At 39.2% G+C, this 15,318-nt stretch overlaps 1 protein-coding gene across 1 annotated transcript in view; it reads left to right on the top strand.

Annotated features, from left to right (window-relative positions):
* The window catches only part of LOC104078662 (lipid phosphate phosphatase-related protein type 5), a gene marked incomplete at its 5' end in the record, with an annotated part of 23,139 nt that extends 19,606 nt beyond the window's left edge, over positions 1–3,533 (top strand). Inside the window, one exon of the mRNA XM_009580376.1 lies at positions 2,696–3,533. Coding sequence (XP_009578671.1) covers positions 2,696–2,728 — 33 coding nt within the window. The remainder of the gene's footprint in view (positions 1–2,695) is intronic.
* Between the last annotated feature and the right edge of the window lie 11,785 nt (positions 3,534–15,318).

The following is a 15,318-nucleotide window of genomic DNA, read 5'->3' as shown; positions in this document are numbered from 1 at the left end:
GAAAATAATTTCCCATGGAGTTGGAGAAGCTGAGGTCTTGTGCATGGTTTTTTGCTTGTCTCCTGCATCTGTGTGAATCTGTTTGCTGGCGGTGGTTAATATCTCACACTGAACTTTGTCACAGTAAATCTAAGCAGAAGTAAAAGAGCATAGTAAGAGAGTTGAAATGCAGTTATTCAAGGGGGATGCTGTTTGGTTTTGTTTTTTTTTTTTTTCTGTAAAGAGTCTCAGAAAGGCTTATTTGTAGTTTTGCCTGAGATGATAACATATGACATACCCAGACAGTTGCATAAATCTGTATCAGTGATTCTTGCCATCAGCAAGTGATTAATTTTGACCTAGTTATGCATCACCCTGCTGAATCCATTGGAAATGAATTGACAAGTCTTCACTAGGGTCCAAATCAATAGCTCTGCGAGTATGGTAGGTTAGCAGTTCTCTCTGAGGGTTTATTGAGGAAGGGGGATTTTCTTCTGTGTTATTATATCCCATGCTCTGCATGTCCTTCCAAGGATGGTGACCTGCTCATTTTGGAAGTATAGCTGGCAGGAGTGTGAACCACATTCTCCTTTCCTAAGTAATAGTTATCCAGTCCTGAATTAATACCACATGAAAGAGTATTTGGTTCTCTGCGTCACAGACAAATGTGTATTGCGTAGAGAAAGGATAGCACGTAGCAGGACTTGAAAGAATTGATTAGAATAAATAACGAGGAATTTTTTTTCTCTGATTCCTCATTATTAAACCATCTTACTTATCAACAATGTGAATAATTTTAGACTGATACTAGTTTAAGTTGACAGGATAATTTTCAGTTCTAAATAAGGAAAAAAAAGTAAATACTGTGAAGAAAATGTCATAATAGCCTCACAGCAACTCCAGAGTCATTGAGGTTGCCTAATGTATTGTCTTTCCTGTACTGAAAGCAGAAGATGGCCAGCCAACTAAAATGCTTTGAAATGTTAATGGTTTGTTTTCTAATTAGGAAATCTAATTTTGCTTTTCTTCTGCAGAATCAAAATCTGGAAATAATGACATTTGCTAATATTGTTTAGCAAAAACATTTTCACAGAAAGTTGCACACTGATTCTTTTTTTCTAGTGCTTTTTAAAAAATCTGGTGGCTATGGTTTAATCATTGTTATTTATTTAAATATATTCATTCTGTTTTGGAGAAGAATGTACATAGATACTTACTATTTGGTGGTGTTCTCTTATGAAAGCTGTCATAAAATAGAGCAAGAACATTGCTTGAGCTAACATGCGTATTTATAAGGGAGGGTGAAGAGAGCTCCTCCTCCTGGACACAGTACGGTTATGGCACAGTGAGAGAGGGAGCAAAGCTGCCAGCCTTGTTTGGAGAGGGGGAATAAGAGGCAGCTCTCCTGTGCTCTCACTCAGGGTACTTCTAAATTCCTTTCTGTAATGTGAAAATCAAAGATGCCTGTCTGCCTCCCCCTGCACAGACTGATAGACAAATAATCAGACAGTTTAAAGAAGAACTGAGAAATATAAACTTGTGTGGTGGCCACTGTTTCTCTCCAGCACTTTCTGTGGTGTGTGATAAGGGATTTTCTAAAGGATTTAGAACAACTTCCCTTAAGCAAAAAAAGGGAGATCTGTCACACTCTCCATGAGTTACCTACATCCCCCCCTCCTCTTCAGCTTACACCTCCTCTCTTCTGACTTTGGTCTGCTCCAGGAGGGGAGGTGATGAGAGAAGTCTGAAGTGCTTTGCATGGTATTATTTCCCTCTGTGCATTTTTGTGCTGGGGAACAAACATCAAGATTCCCTTTATTAATGACTTAACATCAAGATTCCCTTTATTAATTTTACACATTGCATGTTTTATAAAAAATGGTGCCAGTCAAGGGTACTTTGTGCATAAAGGGAACGTACAGTTCCTTTGGGTCCTGCACATCACTGTGCAGTTGAATCTTCACCTACCAAATGTTTGCAGAGGCACTTGCATAGGTTAGAGCATGAAAAAGTAGCAAAGCTCTTTGGGATGCTACAGTTTTACTGTGTAGAGTCACATGTAGTATATTCACGTTCTGATAGACATCTTCGAGTTTGTAAGAATTGTCCCATTGAAGGAAAGAGGAGCATAACATTGCAAATGAAGAGGACACTGTAGTGATTCTGAAAAAGAAATTTTGAATATGAATTCTCAACTACTGAATGCAATTCTGTTGTAGCATTTCGCTACTTGATTCTGTGCCATCGACCTCATGGGGAGCAATTAATCTTTAAAAAAATGCAACATTAAAATTGTATTAACACTGAAATAGAATATTATAATCAGTCAGAAACTGTCATTTTAATTTCTAGGAATTTCGCTTTAAATTATGAATAAAGTGGCAATAAAAGTACAGCTAGCTCAGTTATTCACGTTGTTACTTAATTTTAAAAACCCCATCTAAAACTAAAATATTGTAGAACCATCACACCTAATTACTTTGTTCAGCACACTTACATATCCAGTCTTTCATCAGTTAACAAAGAATTGCTATGGGAGTGAGTGAGAGCACTGCAGTGAAAACCGGTTTTTTTTACAATTTACATTATCCTTCAATAGTCTCCAAGCATAAGGCTGTCCCTAAAGCACAAGAGGCAAAAACTTTCACAATGGCGATGGATGTCTGTCTGTGTGGTTTCTGGGTTTTTATCTGTTTGTTTTTCCTTTAACTCGTAGAACCACATCACGGCCTTTGCAGAAGTCACATGATGTTGACGCTGATGTATATTCACTCCATTGGACTTCATCTCTTTTCACAGCCCACACACGATAATTGCAGTGTATCAAAAATAAGAAATTTTTAGAAGTCCTATTTCTGACTTGATTTTTACATCATTAAAATGGTACCAACATTTTGAAGAATTCTTAAATACAAGAACGTCACTTTACTTTCTAGCGAAAATATTAACTGTTTACTTTTTGATGGAATGGGACAAACTGAGCACTAATTATATTTATCAATGCTCTCTATTTTGGCTCCTCATTGTTTTTAATGGTTCATGTACCTATTCCAACAGTACTTTATATTTTGATTTTACTTTAATTTTTAAAATCTACATTTTTAATTCAGCATGAACTTGTTTCCATTTGAGGCGATTTCAGTGTGTAAAAACTAGACAAATATTATGTTCTGTATGAAAATGCTGTTTGCACATTGTATTACGCTGTATTCCATGTAAGATACCATTCAAACAGTATGTTATATGTAAGACTGGTGCTTCTGCTTTTGAAGAGAAAAAAAATGCCAATTTTTACTGTAATAAGTATTGTATCATAATTAAAAGTTTATTTATTTGGATATTTTCTTGACATAATTGTAGTTGAATTGTTGTTTTGTAGTTCTTGAATGTCTTGGATGATATATATGTATCTAGGTTAAAAGAAATGAAAATAATATAGAAAGTTTGATCGTTGATATATTCTTTATTACTAATGATATCCCATGAAAGGTTAAGGGCTCCATTCTTAGCTCAGCATATCTGATGGGAAGCTGTGCTAGTCATAAATCATTTAAACAAATTATTTAAGGAAGCCTGCATCTTCTCATATTTGTTGTACACCCTGATATTATGCTGGAAGAATGGGTGCAAAGATAAGAAGCGGGTCACTGGCTTAGTGAGAAAAGTGCATATGAGTTTGTACTCTCCATTTTCATGTTGGAACACTCATGGAAAAAACAAAATGGCTTCATTAGTTTTCTTCAGCCTAAGTGACCAGGACAGGCAGACTTTCTCTCTACAAATCTTTCTCTCTCTTTGTATTTCAGGGCCATATTCTTGCAAAAAATCCTGTCACTCTGTGCGGTGTTGATGAATTGATTTTTCTTCAGCATCAGGCGATGTTATCATATCTCTGTTATCGCTGTGAATAATCAAATTGAGCCTCCCCTTCAAAAGACAGCCTCACTGACTATTCATAGTGAAGTTGTCCTATAAAAATTGAGCACCAAATGGATCTGAATATTGTAGATTCTGAAGACACTCTTAACATCTGCCAGAAAGTTTTCCTCTGGCAACAGCTGATGCAATGCTAGCACTATAAACACATTGAGAATAGTAATGTTCAGTGCAGGCTATTGAACATTCTAGGCCTTAAATTTTCCATAATTCAGTGTATTTCCTGTGCATTAATCATTGTTAGAAGATGTTTGAAACATAAGGCTGTAGAATCAGGTATATATTTTCTATGAAGAATTTTAATGCATTCCCACACAGTCATCCAGGTAATACCTGCTTTTTACTTTTTATTTTAACCTCTGCTTTCATAAAATACAACTGTCTAAATAGTGCTTGGCAAACAGGGCAAGGCCTAGTCATCTTTGGGTGCAATAGAGCACATCTCACAAGTCATTGTGCTAAGCTGAGAATAAAGAAATACATCAGTGGGGAGAAAAGTCCTAGAATAGAGCCCTTAGCTACAACAACGTTACTTAAGTGATTGAAAATCCACCTTTATTAGACTATCAACTGTGTTTACAAAATTGTAGTAGGTCCAAAGTTTGTATCACCATGTTAGGCACACTTACCCTTCTCTTAGTCTAGCTATTTAGGGTCCAAGATACTAATGATTTCTCTGTGCACAGATTTAAATGAAATCTTCACTCATTTTCGCATGGTAGCAGACCTGCATTTTTTATATCTGATTTATAAGATTACCAAGAGGTTCTTTTATGTTAAAAGAGATGACTCTTTTTCAGTGTACTGTATATCATCAGCTTGTAACTGGTCTCTTTCTCTCTCAGGATCTTTCCCAGTCAAATATTTGGGTTAAATTTATCATATTATCTCTGTGAACCAGCAGTGAGAAAACAAAAAGAGAGACACTCTGCTGTATAATGTATTTTTAAATAAAATAATTTTTCATTCATATGTAGTGTATTTTTTTTAGATATCTGCTCTAGAGATATTTTGGTTGATAGCGTACGTATAATTAAATGATGATTTTTAAGTCAACTGCATTTGGCGATACATTTTCACAATTAACCAGGTATCCCCACAGTTAATTACCTTCCCTTAGAGGTGGTTCTGGTGAAGTTGAAAAGCAGGAGAGGAAGAGCTGTATTGCAGAAGAGTCCACAGCCTGTTGGTGAAGGACTTTCCCCAGGATGTGGACCAGCCAAGCTCCAGACCCTACTTTGATTGATTTTCAGAAGTAGCAAGAATTTATCTCTCCAACATCTGTACCTCTCCACTGCCCTGGAGCTTGGGCCTTCGCTCTTCCATTCTGGACCCGAAAAAGCTTTCAGTAGGAACAGTTTGCCAAAACAAAAGTAAGTTGGCATTTTCTGAATAAAATGGCTTTTTGGTGATTGCTTTTAAAGAAATCCCAGCAAGGAGCCTATGACAAACAAACATCATCCCTCATTCAGGGAATATTCTGGTGCAGAGTGGTTCCTGATTAAAAACACTGGTTCAACCATTTCAGTGTTTTGAATGCAGCTGGTTTTATGATCCTTGTGGACCTTTTCTGTATGTACTTCAGTGAAACAGCTCCACTCTATTTATAAATGAGATGTTTAAGAAGCATCTCTGATGCTAAATGCTGCTGTGTTCCTAAAAATGGAATTCATAAGGCATATGGGGACACCAGCTGGGCTTGTATCCATACCATTTTAGATTCCTTTATATGTATTCTGCTGTTTGTTCGTAATCATGAACTGCATAAGACATACAGCAATAGCATCTGGGCTCACATCTCTTCAGCTTTTAAAAATGTTCATTTTAACAATATGTATTAAAAGAGGATAACGTTGGTATTTTTCAGCTGCAATTTTCTTTGCTGTTTGCTGTTGCCTTCTAATTTTGTTGCTGTCCAAGATGACAGTGAGTGTGACAGTCCATTTGCACATTATGTTAGCAGGGAGCTTTTTATACTCTTCTGAAGTCTAATTTTGGTATTTCTGAGGCTTGCCATGCAGAAGGTAGAGTGCACTACATTTTAGGAACAGATAACCCGAGTCTGTTTTGATCAAATACATCCCTGGCCTTCTGCATAGCCTTGGCCTTGGGAACACTTGGGAGTATTTGCAGGTGGAAGGGCGAGCAGCAGGGGAAGACCCTCTCAGCCCTGCAGCACCTCCCTCCAAGTACACCAAGAGTGTTTTCACCAGGCTCTGCCTCTGACAGCTGACTCGACCCCAACACACCAGACTTCCCTGCTGTACACCAGCACTTTTCATCTCCCCTCAAGTACCTTTGAGAAACTGGACAGATCAGGCAAGATACCACGCCCTCACCCTGAAGTGTACTACCAGCACGACTGCAGCTGGAGCCAGCGGCTGCTCGGTTCTCACTCGGACAAGTGGAAAGCCAAATGAATGGGAACCTATTGTGGCTTCAGCTTTTGGCCTTCTCCTCCACTTTCTAGGCCTTTTGGTTTTCAGAGATTTCCGCAAAGGAAAGTAAAGGAAAGCTTCACAGTCTCTCTGCCTGCTTGAACCTCTGCTGCATGCCTAGGGTTGTGCAAGCTTCACTCTTGCTATTGGCCACCAGGGACTTTCCACTAAAACACAGTGTTGCCTTTTTGTCATCCTCACCTGTGTGAGGATGGCTGAAAAAGCTCCTTAGGGTTTCCAGGCTTGACCTGATGTTCTGGGAAGACAAAACTGTGAACACCTCAGAAATATTCCTGTCAGGATGGGAATTGGAAGCTCTAGTGTGACTGTGTGATAAGCCTGGTTGTTTCCTCAGCACTTGCTGAGTTGCCATGCCAAGGTACAACTCTGACAGGTTTGCTTTTGCTACTAAACTGCCTATATTTGTCCCATCCACTTCCAACACAGAGGATTAGGTACTTGGTTCCCTGCTCGATACTGGAGCTTGTTCTTTCTCTGTAGAGAATCCTAGGAAGCGCAGCATATCCTGTATGAAACCTGTCCCCAGTGTCTGATGAACACTATCGCAGACAAGTTGGTGGTAAGATAGCTGTTATGAAGACTAACTTCGAAGATGCTTTGCTCCCACTTGCCTAAAAGGATACCATGATCCAAGCATGTTTGATGATCACTCTAGCTGGAAGCAATATAACCAGCTAATGGCCAGGCTCCAACTACTTTTTTTCTGAAGATGATGGTGACATCCAGTTCTCTGCCTATCATGTCCTTGAACTCAATTTCTTCCATTCCAGTTGTCAGCTCTTGATGTTACATTCTGCTGTGAGATGTGATATTCACGAGGCATAAGGGGAGAGCAGCTCTGTTCATCGGCAGACCATTTTCGATACCCTTACATGTCTTCTGCTTTTCATCTGTTATCATCAGCTGTGTAAAACATTTGGAAGTAAGTTAATCTAATTGAATTAGGACAATTTAATTCTGAATAAAAGTATACACCCAGAGGTTTTAGATTATTCTAGCTAATCCACAGCAAATCTCTAGCTGATTCAGATAAACCGTCCTGAATTGTCCCCTGTGTGGACAAGTCCTAAGCCTGGTTTTTTCCCAGAGGAGCTCTACTGTTGTAATATCTTCCCCTAGTGACTACAGCCAGAACAGCGTGTGGCAGCCAGTTTCCTGAAGTGATCATATCAGCAGAATAATGATCTCTAAATTTTGCAGCTGCTAGTGGTTTCATTAGTGGACTGGGTGCAGAGGGCTGCTCTTGTGCTCTGAAAATGATTAAGAAGGGCACAATGGTAATCTCCAACTGTGAAATTACTGAATCCATCCTTTAAGATGGGGGCTTCAGTAGAAGCCCCAGTAAAGAGTTTTAGTCCCCAAAACCAAATTCTTTGCACCAGTGTTCTCATCTGACAATGTTCAGATCTAAATAAATAAATAAAAGTAAGAAACCAAACCCTTTTTCTGACAAATCTCTCCCTAAATAACAACGTTATACCTAAATATACCTAAATATACCTAAATACTCTCTGCAGCTACAGGGAACTTGTATCCTTGCTGGCAATCTTTACTGTGGTTCTGAATGTGAGATCCTTGAGTTGTGAATTCCTAGGATTGCTCTGAAGTAGGCAAATAACTCTAAAAAAGGGAGTAAACATGTCTACAACTGTAATAGAAAAACTAAAGAGCTACAAAATGAGAAGGGGATGAATTTCAGAAGCAGGGTAAATGCCTTCTTACACTCTTCAGTAAATGTGCCAATTTGAGGTAGATTTGCTATATTTTTCTAACTTAAAATATCAATACTTTAGTGGATAGCATTTCTACATTTTTTGAATACTGCAGTAGAAGAGAACTGCTGCTCTTAGTCTGCTGTTTCTGCTAAGACATCATCTGCTGTTTCATCCTCTTTTGCTACTGTTGCTTAAGGAAGCAGCTACTCTTCCTTCCTTAGCAACCTCTATTTATACAGTAGCAACTGACAACTTAAAGATATTCTATTCAAATATTCTAAAAATAAGTCTGATGTGATGAGAATAAAGTGCTTATTTAGGAAAACAAAAGAAAAGCCCCTTTGGCTCTCGTTGAAGACAGGGGACTTGAAGCTAATCCTAGTCGGAAACACCAGGAATAAAACAGGACCCTTACCTTTTGACAATACTTTGCGTTTTTGTCAAGACAAGGTGATAGATCTTTTTTGAGATTAATAGCTGTTTTTTTCTGAGCAATAGAGAAACCATTATAAGGATGCAGTCTTGGAGCATATAGTCTTCCAGGGAGAAACAGAGAATGTACTTAGTTTTGTATTATATTTATTCTGTGGAGTCACACTCAAAGACAGTGAATACCAGTGCAGAAGAGGGGGAATAGTAAGACTAAACAAGCTATATATTGTCAATGGAGGGTGAGAGCTTTCCCATGCTGAGTCTTTTTAGGAAAGAAACCAAATGAGTAGGGACTCGATGTCAGCTGATCATGTGACAGAATTCTGTCATCCTGGGTCTCCTATGGGAATGTTGCCTGCTTATAGTGTATACGTTTCAGTCAATTACCATTTTGCTTAGAAGAACAGATAATAACGAGATGTTTGATCTTCAGTTCTTTGTCAGATTAAGAGAAGTCGGTACTCCCATGGCATTGGACACTATGCTTTTTATTTGCTGCCTGATGACCTGCCTTCCCTGCGTATTTAAGGTAAAAGGCTGTATTCTGCATTTTTGAATGAACAAAATGGAATTTTTCTTCAGGAATCTGGTGATCTGCATGTAGAGGTTAAGAAAATCTCTTTCATGGATGTAATTTCTTTTGAAAATTGGGATTGTAAACTCACTTCTACCTGTATGCTGCTATAAACCTGAAACTAAAAGCTTCTCATAGTTGAGGGGTCACCTCTACAGGCTCAATGGAAAAGCCAGCTTCTACAAGTCTTGAGCACTGCGGTGGGAGATGCCACAAGGTTTTGGTTACCTACAAAGCTCTTTATGGCCTGCTTGATCTCAAGTGCATGATTTGATTTCCAAACGTACCACTCACTTCACTATGGTTGTGGTTTCAGTTGGAAGGAAGATTGCTGAGAAACATACATGTCAACACAAAAGAGAACAGTACTAAAACTTTCCTTTTCATCCTCACTGGCCTTTAGTATACCTGCTCCTTTTGTTATATGGCTCTGTGCTCTGTCTTCACTTTCTCACTCTGCTTCTGGCATTTGTCTTTCTCGTTAGGTGTTACATATTGCTGTGTCACATTGCGTAATAGCCAGCAAGTGTAGTTGGACTTAGGCCTTTGCCAAGACAAAATGGATTTTTTAGGTGCAGATATGAATATGAAAGTAGAAAAATGTGATGAGTTACCCGTTATTTTAATGGAAGTAGAACAACAGCAGAAAATGAGATTGTTTCAGAAAAAACGGAGGGGTGAAGAAAATTTGATAATAAACATGAGTGAGATAATCTAAGCTAAAGGCTTAAATCTGAATACAAGTGGAATTTCAAAGGGTTTAATGTGCAATGACTTTATAGACAGTGGATGAGAATGGTAAAGCAAACAGATCATAGTAGATTAATTCATGACACTGCAGATCCTACAGAGAGTGGTCATGTTTACAGGCACAAATATGGGTTGAGTCACAAACTAACGTGAAAGCAAAGATGTGCAGGGTTGTGTGTATCATGCCTTCTGCAATACAGCAGAAAAGAAAATTGGTCAAGAAAGGACTAGATACTGCTCTTGTCTATTGTGGTTTGTGTAACTCGAGGTAAGAGTCAGGGCACTTGTTCCATATTTAAATAGGAGACATAGCAGGGGGTGGGAGGATGGTTTTGTATCTTTTTATCATTTACAAATCAGACCGTATGTTTGTTAATTCTTTCAAATACATGTGGTATTTGGGAGCAGCACTCCAGATATGACAAATGGCCATTTCCAAAGCAAGCTTCTTATGTGGAGCTACTCAAAGAAAATCACCACAAAGATGTACAGCAGACAACAGGAAAATCCCAATCATCATCACTCCCCTTCAGCCACCTTGTGTCTTCCTGCTTTGAGAGGTCCTCTTTCTGAAACTCATATCCCACCCTGATCAGGCTTTGAATTAGACCTCAAATGTAGGCCACCCAATGCGAATCCAGTACCTCCTCTCCTGCGCATCTCTCCTCTGCTCTCACCCCTCCTTCAGCCTGCACTCACAGGCCATTAGCAAGGCTTCAAACACAGCTTTTGCATTAGCTGTGAGGAGGACACAGAAGAGCTGCAGCTTCCCCTGCCACTGCTGTTCTGCAGCTAGAGCCGATACACGCAGCCATGCTCCCTCCTACTGGGGGAAAAGGATACCAAATGTCTTCAAGGACAGCATACTGTGGGAAACCGGGCCATGGTCTTAGTTGCTGATGGGTATTTGCACATTTCTATTGTTATGTTGGTATCATTCTTCCTGACAGACCTAGTTATGACAGGAGACTGCAAGCTCGTGTAGATCAGTGGTTAACCCTGGAACAGGGAAAGGCTCTTTCACCTGCCAGATGGAGAGTGGAATTATCATGTGAATTTATCAGCTGTGTCTCCCAGAAGCTTTAAGACATCCTGGCATAGTCCTTTTCCAGGACAGTATGTTATTAGAATAGGCTTTCAGTCCATCATTTCTTATTCTTTTGAGTATGAGATAGATGTGATTTCCATTCATTCTCTGTAACAGATGCCATCTTTTTTTTCATATGCCAGTTTCTTATTCTTGATTACTTTTTGAACTTACTCACTCTTCCATATTGGTCTTTTATTGCTCTTATTACCAGATGGCATAAAGAGCTTTGCAGCATACATTAATCTAGCTTTAAAAATTTTCCATTTCCCTTCAGTGCCATTGCTCTCTGCTGAGTTTTACACTTCAGCAGTGTTTAAGCATGTCATCTTCCTCATTGTTTGGTGTTGGTTTGCAGTTAGCATTTGGCTTAGAATATATCATAGACAAATAGATAGCTTTGCCTTGCACTTTTCAACACGTAGGCTCCCATCTCCCTGTGGCAGTGGTGGAACTATGATGTTCTGCCATTTTGTGCATTATTGGATGTGAGTGCTGCTTTTAGTGCAGAGGTACAGGCAAGGAGAAATGTGAGACTTTCCAAAAGCAGGGAGAGATCTCCTGGTCCAGGCAGTGGTGTCCTTGTGGCTCTCCTGGCACAGTCAGTCATGAGAGTGAGGAAGCTCTGTCATAGGCAGGTGTGGTCCTTTTGGAGCCTTTTACTCATGTTCAGTGCTACTGTCACAATAACAGCTGTGTTTTGCTGTTTTGCCCATACACTTCTGTTTCTGTATCCACAGGGTCAAAGCAGATTAAGTAATGCCAGAAACGCACAGGCTCCCTGACCCTTTTTCATTTTCTGTTGTCTGCCTCTTCATGCAAGCATGTAACATGCTGATATGTCAGTGCAAGTATCACCTCATCTGTTTTCACATCCATCCTTCAGATATGACTGACCATGTTTTCACCAAGGAAGCAACATAATATTGACTCTCCTTCCTTGTCTTACTCCCTTCCTCTAGTGACTCCCCCACTACTGTTAGTTCCTTTGACTTTGGTTCTATTTTAGCAGAGACCAATATGCAACAGAAGTAGCACTGTATTTACCTTCTTACTACATATCTGGCTACAACTGTGATGTGATTTATATCTGTTAGACTGTAGATTCTTTGCACTATGAATTGTCTGTATCTGGGTCTGCAAGGCACCTCGTCAAATGGAGCTTTAAATGTCATCCATAATTTTCTATAGACACTTTTATCTGTCTAGGAGACATTTGGGATCCCACTGCTGAGCACAGTATCTGCAGACCTGGAACAGTGGACATAGCACTGAGATGCTCCAGCCAGCCTGTGAACATGAAAGAACAGGCCAGGATATATGAGCACCTTTTATGCTGCTGAACTGTGCTGCTTATGACTTAAAATTGAGATTACTGTGAAGAGGGAAAGGCATGAAAACCAAAAAAGGAGAGAGAAAGAAATTTAGCTAAAGATTTTAAGAGCTATTTAGATATTAAGATTCTGAAGGGGAAAAGTTGCTTACTGAAGTACTTAAGCATATCAGATGAAAAATTACAAAAAAAATCTCTACCGAAAAGGGAGCTTTCCAAATATTTTGTTGAAGAAACCATGTAAACATGAAGAAATGCAAATAGATTTCTGCCTTTTTTCTGATTCTAAGCCTTTTGCTGTGCCATCCTATGCAGGAAATTGCAGTCTATGATCAGTGTACAAAAGTATAAATTGACTATATTTACAGACTATATTTATGTAACAGGGATTTGTTTTCTGACCTGCTGTTCTCTGAATGGGGCTCATCATGATCACTATGGGCAATCAAGTGGAGTTTTGCTGAATATGGGTGTGCAGCCAGGACTTCTGATATCAGCTAGATAGAAAGCAGCTTAGGAGCTGGAGATCATGGCTACTGAATCCATCATTCACTGATTCTCTTATCACACACCCATGCTCCTACAAAGAGAGATTATAACCAAATCACTCAATTTACGACCTTAGCAATAGAAACTGCCACTGTTGGTAACAGCATTCCAGTTTCTAATTACAACAATTGAGAGGCTTCTAGATAAACAAACAGGCAATTTAGATGCAGTTTGACTCTAGTATCAGAGTCCTGATGTTTCTTGCTGCTCATTTATTTCTGGAGAGGTCTAGGAGAAGGATTTGTCAGGCAGAGGCTGAGCGGACATGAGGAAAGTAGTTCTACAGCTGTGCAAGTGCTAACTCAGCATTTTGAGTAGCAACATAGGGCTCTGTTTATCAGATAAGGTACAGCAAAATCATGGTAAGAGACCTTCTTTTCATCCTAGTATAGTCACCTGTTCCCTGCTACACCTGCCCAGCCCCCGGGTGTTTCTGAAGCACTTGGGAGACTCCAAAGAAGGGGAAGTTCGATTTGAAGGAATTGAGGGAGTTTTAATTTTTTTTTCTCTGTAATAGTTGTGTTGTGCATCTTTTAGTACCTCGCCTCAGAGTTAGCCTGAAGAACCAAAGCTTGGGGAGTGGAAGCGCAAGATCCTACCAACAGAAGACCTTGGCTTGAGCTGGCAGATAAATAAACCCTTAAGAATTAGTGGGAGACAGTAAAAATTACTGGAGACACATTGAATTTTTTTGAAACTTTAAAAAATAATGCATTTCTCCTTTGTATTGATTTTCTATTACTCCTGTGGCAAAGACTAAACATAGAGGAAACACTTAAAGCCATATTTCCTCAAAACAAACATACCATTTAATAGTTGTTTTATTTTCCTGTGTTCTTATTTCTTTCACCTGACACAATCCTAAAACAATTGAAAAAAACCTCAAATATATGCTTGCTTGTAAGATGCTTAAACAGATGTAGCAGATGATTTTGGCTTGCTGGATGTTGACCAATGTGGTCACCCAAGTAATTTGAACACATTGCAGTTTGACTAGTTTTTCAGCCAAAACAGCCAATTTGATTCTTACGCATTAGTTTTGATAAAAAAGGGCCTCGTCCCTTGGCTGGTCTTCCCTGACTCTAAATAAAAATTGCTCATCACCCTGGGGAATCCACTCCTCAGGAAACTTGCTCTTTTCAGCAGCAAAGAAGAAGCTGTTAGAAGTGAGCATTACTCTTGTTTCCATTTCTCTGTTCTCCTGGTCTTCCTGTCTCAGCTAGTATCAAAGAAGCAGGAGGTTTCAGACAACAGCAAAAATAAGACCTGAGCCCATCTTTCTCTTCCCCTATTCTTCAAAAATGGTATTGTAAAGGTCACCTTTGGTGCAGATATAAGTTTGTGGCTATGTCTTGTTTCCTTTTCTAAATGGAGTTTAGTCTGAATTGTAGTCCAAGATCTTAGCCGTTTTGATGAGAAGATCTGTAGTACATTTTGTATTCTGGCTAAACTCCAAGTATATTCTGCCTGGCTTAATTTACTCAGTGCCACCAACAGACTGATACAGTTTTCAATCCCTGTTCTGCAATTTAGTATAGTGTTGCTGTGCACCACTAAAACAGCCAATCCAAGGTACTCACTGGGCAAAACCAGTAGTGGCTAAAGAGGCTGACTGTCACTGCAGTGACACAGTGCTGGACGGTGGTCTGGGCTTGCTAGTTTAGAGGATACTGTTACCAAGTTCCTTAGACAACTTTCACAAGAATGATGGATGCATAAACTGTGTCCAGACTGTTTTTTGAGCATGAAATTTGCCTCATGTTTTCCCGGTTTGGAAATGCATTCATGAACCATGAAGGAGAACTGTGAGGAGAAATATTACAAGGAAAGCTCCATCTGTGGGCAAGAAGAGCCATAAATTCATTTTGAAAGGCAGCTAGTAGTTTACTATGTTTCATATTTGCATATTCTGTAGCCTACTTAGCAGTGCCTTTCGGGGTTTGGTTGAAGTCTGTGGCACAGATTGGTGGCTAAGATTTGTCACACCTTGGTATCTGTCTTACTACAGAAAATAGAATTAACTGAAGGATAGTGAAATAAATACATGAAACACATATTATTGTAAAGCATGAAAGCACAAGGGAAGAGACAGGGAGTACAGAGTTGGGAATATGGAAAGTGTGTTTTAAGCAGGACATTTAGTCTGGAAAGCACTGAATACAAGAATTAGTAGCCTGTGCTTTGAAAGTCATTCTTCAGAGAAAAATCACATTCTGGTTTGTATTTTGTATGGAGTTGTTCTTTATTATATTGTAAACTCAAAGAAGTTCTAAAAGTGTATAATCTTATTTGATAGCTATTTTTATACTGATGGGTCTCTTTTTGATTACTGTGATCTTGTACTTAGGCCTGAACAGATGCTAGTAGAGCTAGCTTAGTAGAGCTAGCTTAGTAGAGCTACAGCTGACTTGGGCTTTTCCAAACTGCTGGTAGCAGTTTTACCTTTCTGTGTCCTTCGGCCAAAGTTTTCAAATGCATTTTAACTTTCAAATGTTAGTATTTTT

The sequence above is a fragment of the Fulmarus glacialis genome, unplaced genomic scaffold, assembly GCF_000690835.1.
Source record: "Fulmarus glacialis isolate BGI_N327 unplaced genomic scaffold, ASM69083v1 scaffold36886, whole genome shotgun sequence".
Lineage (NCBI taxonomy): Eukaryota > Metazoa > Chordata > Aves > Procellariiformes > Procellariidae > Fulmarus > Fulmarus glacialis.
Note: the sequence above shows the minus strand (reverse complement) of the source record. Positions and strands in the feature narration are given on the sequence as shown.